This window comes from Ptychodera flava, chromosome 13, assembly GCF_041260155.1.
Source record: "Ptychodera flava strain L36383 chromosome 13, AS_Pfla_20210202, whole genome shotgun sequence".
NCBI lineage: Eukaryota > Metazoa > Hemichordata > Enteropneusta > Ptychoderidae > Ptychodera > Ptychodera flava.
Window position 1 is genome coordinate 33,453,379 of NC_091940.1, and position 9,647 is coordinate 33,463,025.

Consider the following 9,647-nt stretch of genomic DNA (forward strand, 5'->3'; position numbering starts at 1 on the left):
TGTGTCTAGTCCCCGGTATCATTGCCACCAATTAACGCAAACCACTATATATCATTTCGTGTCCACTTGGTTCAGCCGTTAGCTTTCACTACGCCGACCAATAACTTACCTGATCCGACGAAGAGTAGTTCGGTGCGTACTTTGGATTAACGCCACTGGCGTCAGGAAGCTCTGCGGTACGGGAACAAACAAATCTGTCAGGCAAAATATTAAACCATTTTTTCCTGCAAGACCCACCCCCTAAATCAGAAACGGGACAGGTGTGTTGAAAATATTTTCATTTTTTTTTAAAATTTTAATTGGTTGAAAGAAAATGCGAAAAATTTTCCCAAGTGATATGCATGCTTTGCTTTTTTCTCGAAATTTGAAAACTAGAATCTAATAAAGGCACTTATTTTATTTCAGTTTCTCAGCAACTTGGTTTTGTTCACTAGAATGTATCGATCTCAGAGTAAGACCAAAGCTTAAAGCACTCTCACGGTCACAGTTTTTCGGAAAGTCAAGTCACAGTATCAGAATATTTGATCAATCTTACAAATAATTCCGAAGATAAAGTCTTTTCGAAGTCACTTAATCTTCCACAGATCAAATTGTTGCCTCATTCAGATTTAGGCCTACTCTTGAAGAACGGACAAACGCCTGACAAGTGTAGCTCTACCGGCTATAGGCCTCCGTTGGAGGCCATATTAAACATCTGTAACACACAGCCTAGACTGAAAGATCCGTCGCCCGAGGGCGCGCTCTACGCTCCTCCATCTTAAAATAGGGAAGCATCGCAGATCTTTCAGTCTACACACAGTCCTGCCACGCAGAGCTAGACAATATGCAGCTTATAGGCTTAAGAAATTAACGGGTATGAATATGTGTTGTCTTAAAAGGGAGGTAGTCATCCCGTCTGCTGCTGTGCGCATGGGGCACATACGATACAACGGGCCTGTTGCAATGAACAACATATCCAAACGTCCCTTGTGTATATCCACAATTTTGAAATTGCTGCTAGACCGAATCTAGTAAGTAGAGCCAAAACAGCTGCATATAATCGAAAGGACGCCACCAAAGTTTATTACGCAAAATTTTGCCAGTGATTAAATAACTGCAAAACTTGTGAACTACGAACATTCATTAAATGCTGAATTTACATTTGCTCGACATTCATCGCCAATATCTAGCAAGAGACAATGTTTATAAACAAGAAAGTCGTAGAGCCACAGACGGGGACGGATATTTCGACCCTCATATTTACAGTACGTTTTTACGGTATCGAGTGTGGGTGCCCACTTTCAGTGAAGTTCGGAAATAGATTAAGTTTTTACAGGGTTATTGTTTTGAAAATCAACAATTCAAATTTTTCGTGATAGACTTCACTCAGGGATGGCTGCCATTGTGGATTTGAAATATCGGTAATTTTCGGGACTTTGTTTCTCTAGTACCAAATTTTGCATGGTGATCCCTAATTTGTTCTCTTGATTTCGAAAGGGAATGGTTTCAAGTTACCTTGAGGTAAGTTTGAGCAAAGTCTGTATTTTGACAACTAAGAGCCTCCACCACGGCTTGTGTATCCAGATCTGAAGACCTTTTACAGTTTTGCAGGCTATCCCCCGATGGAAGACATGACATGACTGAACAGTGAAATTCATCATCGATTTTACAGTAAATGTGTTCTTCTAATTGGCGTCACCATCCGCTGGAAACTCTGCCATGTACGCACACATTTATCAATGAGATTTCACACGACGAAACATAGCGATAAACGGTAAACTCATCAATGGGTCTGAGTGTTTAACTAAACCTAAGTCATTAATGATCAAGAATGGCAATTATAATCAAATGGAAATAACTTACCGGGAGAAAATGTTGCGTTGACTGCAGGCTGTAGGGGCATGAGGTAATCTGTGGAAAAAATAAAACAAAATGAATAAATGACGCATGAAGTATTAAATAAAAAAGCTAAATACAATTTAAACTGTTTTGTATCAAGTTTATAGGAATACACTCCCACCCGGAAAAATGTGTACTGTAACTCGATGTTGTCATCTTCATGTAGTCTCTCTAGCTTAGAGAGCCGTCATTATTTATTGCCTGGGGGGTCGGAGGAATTTCATAGGAAACTCCGAAATTTCTAGTACCCCCCTGCCTAACCATGATGAATTTGAGTAACCCCTCTCTAACTCTGACATTTTGACTGACCCCCTTACAAAAGTTAAATATCAATACATGTATTTGTAAAATTTACAAAATACAGCAATAGTAAAGACTTTCAAATCCTGTTGTAACCTGTTAGATTATCGTCAGTTATCTCATGACAGTTGACAAAGGTGAAACCAACAAAATGAAATTCAAAGTCACAACAAAATACAGATATAAAAGCTCACGCTATAACCAGTATCTAACCATATGGTATATTGTTTAATTTGGATGGGTATCATGACAGGGTTTTCACTGAGATATCTGACTGGGCATAATTCGAAATTACAGGGGGAGAACACGCTAGAGGCTGAGGGGGAAAGTATCAGATCTGGTTTTCCCTTATCTTGCACGGAAAATTTTGAGAAATTGATGTGTGCAGTGGTGCAATCTCAGAGGTGTTACAATTTACAAAAAATGAGTACCCCCCTTCTTATTGTCCACATTTTGAGCATCCTCCCCTTGAAGTTTTAAATTTTTTGAGTGACCCCCTCACATTCCTCCAACCCCCAAGCCGTAAATAATGAGTCAACGTCGTTGTCTTACCGTCGTAGTAAGCATACATCACCATACCCGTGAAGCAAACGGTTGGTAAAATGACAAAGAGGAGGGGTAGAGTGATTATTACGGACCTATAATAATAATAAATAAATAAATAAATAAATAAATAAATAAATAAATAAATAAATAACTCTATATATTATACAAATAAATAATATATAATAATGTATGAGAGAGAGAGAGAGAGAGAGAGAGAGAGAGAGAGAGAGAGAGAGAGAGAGAGAGAGAGAGAGAGAGAGAGAGAGAGAGAGAGATTACGCCCTCGTTATAATTACAGCATTCGCACTCCCGTTCCGGTGGCGTATTAGAATATAACGCTACTTAAGGTTTTAAATTTAACATACACCTCGAAATAAATATAAACCTTTCAGCTCACACACGCAATTGGTGATATAATATATATATATATATATATATATATATATATATATATATATATATATATATATATATTATATATATATATATATATATATATATATATATATAGAAGAAACTTGGGTTGAAACACACTACCACACCTGGTTGTTAGGTTGTGTTTGAGTATAATAAATACGTTTGGAACCTAACAACCAGGTGTGGTAGTGTGTTTCAACCCAAGTTTCTTCTATCTTCACCCCATTCCACGCTCCACTGGGATCACCTGAATTCCTACAGTTTCTTTATTATATATATATATATATATATATATATATATATATATATATATATATATATATATATATATATATATATATATATATATATATATATATATATATATATATATACAAATTACTTCAAGTACAAAGTAATGATATCTGTCACTTAAGTTTCATGCATCCTGCAATCTTCAGACAGAAGTGAAAGGATTCTTAGCTCTACACTCTTATTTATATGATTTGTGTGATTGGGATTGCGGTGCGACGAATGGTACGTCCAAAAAATCACATATCAATTCAACCAACCCTTAAGCCGTAAATATGTCTGCGTGATATATATATATATTATATATATATATATATATATATATATATATATATATATATATATATATATATATATATATATATATATATTATATATATTATATATATATATACAGATTGTTTCTTATAGTCATCAAGGCTGTATTATAACAAACAAACTACTGTCAGATTACTTACATCTGTGCTTGTTTCAGACTTTTTGTGGACATGTATCTCTGCACAGCGGTTTGGCTGATGTACATAGGTAACAGATTCATTCCAGAGCCGATTATCAAGCTCACCAATGTTGTTCGCCGTGTTAAATCGAACGGAACCCTGGGAAATACAACACAACAGTCTACGTAAAGAGAAAGGCTTTTGTCGTCCCATCATATGCACGCGTTTGTTAATGTTCACAAAACCCGGCAAGTAAGGTCAACGGATCACGTGTTTCAAAACAACGACGTGTACAAGTAATTTTTGTCAAGCTTTTCACTCATCATAATTACGTGAAGACATCAAGTCGGCCATCTCGTTTGTTGACTTCCCAAACATGCTCCAGCCCGCCAGCCTCGATGGTACCCAAGACAGCGACAGCAATGACGGTCCCAAAGATGACGATAAACTGGAAGACGTCTGTCCAGATGACAGCTTTCATTCCGCCCTAAAAATTTAAATTTTACCGGAGATTACAAATAATTCGATTTTGACCTGTACTTGTTTCTGTGCCGAAAAGGAGCGAAAACCACTTCCTAATTGAATTCAAAACAAATTCACCTATCAGCATCTATATGGATATTATGCTACTGTGATAATGTTACTAAGGTTCAAAAATATATACGTTCACTTATGTTCAGGAAATTCTACTTGACGTTGATGATTCAAATGTTGTCAGGTGTCCGCTGATGAACATACAACAACAAAAGATTTCCTACAAAACATTGCCCGTACTTAAAACGTTGAGATATGCATGTTCGTGAAAACTCACCAATGTAGTGTATATCACGCAGACAAGCCCGGTAACAACGAGTGATATCCACTGATCTATGTCCATAACTGTCAGACAAAGAGAAAACAGGACTTGATAATATGTTGCTTTATACGAACTTTCATAAATATGCTCGGGTCGTGTTATGCATTACTCAAGCCTCGCCACAAAACAACGGTACCGCAACAACTATGGTCGTCGCAGATTTGCTGGGTCGTTATTATTCGAACAGCCAAACGTCACTGCGCCATCAACCCCATCAATTTCGTTTTAATCATCGTTATCACCATCACCACCGGCATCATCATCGCCATCGAAAATTTTAGTCAACCTCATCTCGTCGTCGTCGTTGTCGTCTTCGCCATCGTCATCATCATCATTATCATCATCATCTCGTCGTCGTCATTGTCGTCTTCGCCATCGTCATCATCATCATCATAAATGTTTGTGTAGGGCAAAGAAATACATGTATTTGTTTCTGTTCCCTAATCACGATATCCTAAAATTTTATAATTATCTTATTATTTTATCTCCGCCATGCATGCTCACGATGCTTTTCAATTTGAATAATGGCAGGGCATGCTTTTTAGAGGAAGGTTACGTTTTATTTAGAGCTTGTAATGGAGCACGTCAAAGCAGACTTTTTTGACGACTGCGAGTGTGCAATAAAGGGCATCAACATAGCAAATATGTACATTATTGCCTTAGTGATGGGACGTCTCACACGACAATAAGATAATTCAACATTTTTGGAAAATGTACGGTAGCACTCATTATTTGAGCAGACTCCTCACCTGCTTCCACTGCCAGTGCTGGTCCAATCATAGTCACGGCGATGTAAAAGATTGTCTGCAGAGCGAACAGCAAGGCCGCTGTGATTCGAACGGCGTAGTTAAATCGCAAACCGAAGTACTGTAAAAAGTTACAACATTTGTATAACCTTAATGCACATCTATTATCTAATAAAAAACTACGAGTTATTTTGACAAATTTACCATGCACGATTGTCACCGAAGCACTCAAATCTTACGATTTTTAAATTATCAACGAACACTCAAATCTTACGATTTTCTACTTCCGCTTAGAGCAGCAGACGTTTGTCTGAAATCTTATGTCGTTTGTGTCACCTGCGAAAGTTATTATACTCACCTCGTAGGCGCTGATCAAGTTGAGACCGTGAAAAACCGGAACACATAGGAACGTTACAGCAGGCAAGAGCCATAGGTAAGAAAGCGTGGAGAAAGTGTAGGAGATGTCGTAGACGAAGATTTCTGCAGGCAATCCTAATAAAGTCAGTGCTGACACAAATGAGACCAAAAGCGACATCGCAACGGGGAGAAAGTGCAATGATTTATCGGCGACCAGGAATCTGTATGTGCAAACATATATAAAGAAATACGCGTACGTTCGGAACATCAGTCAAAATCAGAAAATCTCATCCATCAATTTGCAAATGGACAAACCATTGTATACGGTAGTGGTAGGCTACATTTATTACGGTTTAGCCGATTGTATTCATAAACGCATGGACCAATCAATTTTATTTTTCATGCGTTCAGCCAAGATCAAGTCACCATTCACACATCCATACCAAACTACACGTCTCTGCAATTTACATGTCGCCCTCAGAAGATCGCATATTAAAATGTTTGCGAGGCGGAGAGATCCGTTGACGGCAAATGCCATATGTCTACAGCAGGCTTAATTAAAGCCTGTACTTGATTAGGACTGCCTCTCGACATTATAGTGCAATTCACATTGAAAAGTCTTTGTGTTTTTTTTTGCGAATAATGAGGCATCTCGTGTACAATTTTGCTGAACCCCTTTCTTTTATTGTATTGATACCTTAACATCATGTACTTACTCTGCTGTGCCGGTTCTTTGCCCACTTTTGACACCGTGATAGATCCCGGTCACGAGAGACACTCCCAGCATGAATGAAAACAACACATAGTCAACGACTCCAAATGGATTTGTCTCTGACGCCATTTTCAAGGTCGCTGAGTACACAATTTCCTTCAGAACTCTGTTCGAGGCGCACGGTAAGAGAAATGGAGAAAAGACATTCATAACTCTTACAATAACATAATGAGCAAAATTTCGATCGACAGTTCTTATCTCGGCGATAAATATATCGCTATACCTTCCGAAATAATATAAGTCAAACCTATCTTTCAAAAGTTTGCTAGAAAACAAATGATCCTCCTCAATTTTCATACGCAAAAACAGTCATCCTCCCCTTTAATATATATTGCTAGTATCTTAATAATATTTTTATTGACATACAATTTTTCCTTTGACCTTTGAACTTTCAGCGAATGCTTTTAAACCTTTAAAAATAATCACTTTTATGCAAGGTTTCAAGTAATTCAATAAAAACCGATCACATTTAACAATAAATAGTTCTATAAACTGCTAGAAGTACAATTTGCCTTTCAAAATCAAAAGGAACATTATCTGTAATGTTTACCTTCATTTATAGTTTGGCTTGTAATTGTACAGAGAGCACTGTTATTGTTTGTAAAGAAACTTATTACAGCCTAAAAATCAAGATTTAACAAATTATAGTTTACTCACAGACTACCTAGGAAAGCGAATTAATATTTTTCGGTGAAATTCAAATATTATATTTATTGTTCACATCTGCATTTTCTAACACTCTATTCTAATCGAATGCATTTTATCAATTGTCAAACACTTATGAGAGCACAGATTTAGCTAATTTAGTATTGTAAAAAATATTTATAGCTTTCTCATAGACTGTCAACTTCGATGAAATTCCAAAATCACATTTTTTGTACATGTATGCACTTCTAACCACCCTATTCTAATCAAGTACATTTACATGAACTATCAAAGCTCTATAAATGCACAGCTACTGCTAATTTTATACTTGAAAAAAAATTGATCATACTTTTGTCATAGACTACAATATATGTGCAGTGAATCAACATTTTTGATGCAAACCCAAAATCAAATTTCTTGTACACACATGTGCTTTTCACTTCCTATATCAAGCAAAGTACATGTACATAAATTGGTGAAAAATGGGTGAAAGGAAACAACCCTGTGGTACGCAGGTGTAAAGTGTTACAGCCAGTTGATCATTTAGAAACTGTCAAATCCAAAGAACAATACAATGCTTGGTGTAAATCTAGCAATCGGTTTGATAAGAAGCTGCAGTTATTTTATATCGAATGCACAGGAGAAATCCATCAAAAGAATATGTACATAATTACAGCTCTGATACAGGTGAATGGTGACTGTATTTGATAAATGAAAACTCGCATCCTGTACACCTCTTCAATACTTAAAGACAAATCGTAAAGGATCCAAGCGATCGGTCACAGATGCCACCAGTTGAAAACACACTAACAAATCCATGCACTCAGCAAGAATGGATGTCAACGCTACAGGTCTAGAATCATTGAATTCTTTTGTGCCTTTTTTCAAAACAGGAATCACCGTAGAAAAATTTCATGGCGATGGTACATACAATAGTCTTATAAATACAGCACGCAATTGATTAACGCAATCTTCACAAACTCTATCCTTCTCAAACTCTACAAATATCGACCGGGAGCTTTGTAAGGGTCAAATTTAAAAAAACAACAACATCAGATAACTTCCTTTTCCTTGATATCAACTCTGTTTGGAAAAAAAGATTTAAAAATATCATCGCATTATTCTCTCTGAAAAGCATGGATATCAAATCTTGCATGAAGATAATTGAGTTCTACAAAATTTATTGGATTATCAGCAATTCTTTTGTTCTTTTTCATGATATATTATCCATCATCGTATTGATACCGTTCCATGCATCTTTAGCTCTGCCTACTCGAACCCCAACCCCCCTCCCGATGTTCTTATCATCAATCCCTGCTTGATGACCTTTGCTGTCAAAAACCTCAGCTTTTAAAGGTAATATACCTCTTGGAAACAAATATTCGGACTCTCAAAATCGAGAATGTTATATTTCCTCATAGACTTAACACAGAGACGGTAGCTATTGCTAATTTTAAGTGTCGGTAAATAGTGGGTTATTTGCTTCACTGGACTAGTTACATACTGTCAGCTTGTGTCTCAAATTGGTATCGCTTTGAATAAACATGGTGTATGCCGATGTAAAATCAAATCTGATTGTCTCCTGCAAACGATGGGATTTTTTGTGGCAGGAGGCCAGGTGTAGTGGAGCGAATATCAGTTTACAGAAACAGCATTCAGCAAGCACAGGAGGAAACGTCGCTGTCTCTACAACCGATTCTAATAAAATTGTCCAAACTTGTGAACTTAGGCCACATTCACAAACACCTCGTGAGGGGGGGGGGGGATGAAAAACCGTTCTCCGAGTTTACAAGTGTCCCCCTTCCAACAAGCTCCAATAAGCATTCAAATGCCTCCCTTCTGACTTGCTGTAATTTGGAAATCCCCCGTCCAAATAAAACTGGCCTGATTTTGAAATGGATAGATTTGTCGGTGTTTGTGTGTCTCTCAAGGGACGGAGGGCGCTGTTATGACATATTTTCTCTTACCGGAAATGTTCATTTTGTAAAACAGAAAAATTAGCGATCACATAACCAGATATGAACTGAAAATGCTCACATGTTTCAGTATATATTGCAGTTGTCTGTGAATTAAACTTTTGCCATATGTCTGCAATTTCATTGAAAGTGTTATGATCAACATCATGGACAATATTAACCACATATTAATTACAAGGTCATTACGTATATTAATATGTAATTAGCTGATATAAAATATTTAATTTATTTGACTGCTGTCATTGTATTAAAACTTTATATAGCAAGTGTAATTACCTTTGGTCAAATCCTTCAAGCTATTTATGCCAAACTGTGAAAGGTCATTAGATATGCAAATTAGAAATTAAGTAACATGAAAATGCAAAATATCTTCCACCTATACAACATAATTGTCTCATCAATATACATAGCAAGTTTCATAAACTT

The 9,647-nt window shown here is 36.7% G+C and overlaps 1 protein-coding gene across 1 annotated transcript in view; it reads right to left on the reverse strand.

Annotated features, from left to right (window-relative positions):
• Nucleotides 1–9,647, reverse strand: part of LOC139148220 (sodium-dependent multivitamin transporter-like) — a 51,777-nt gene that overhangs the window by 39,851 nt on the left and 2,279 nt on the right. Inside the window, exons 2-10 of the mRNA XM_070719535.1 lie at nt 6,545–6,706; nt 5,830–6,049; nt 5,475–5,592; nt 4,681–4,748; nt 4,202–4,356; nt 3,891–4,028; nt 2,731–2,816; nt 1,843–1,890; nt 110–171 (exon numbers count right to left, since the gene is read on the reverse strand). Coding sequence (XP_070575636.1) covers nt 110–171; nt 1,843–1,890; nt 2,731–2,816; nt 3,891–4,028; nt 4,202–4,356; nt 4,681–4,748; nt 5,475–5,592; nt 5,830–6,049; nt 6,545–6,669 — 1,020 coding nt within the window. The 5' untranslated portion in view covers nt 6,670–6,706. The remainder of the gene's footprint in view (nt 1–109; nt 172–1,842; nt 1,891–2,730; nt 2,817–3,890; nt 4,029–4,201; nt 4,357–4,680; nt 4,749–5,474; nt 5,593–5,829; nt 6,050–6,544; nt 6,707–9,647) is intronic.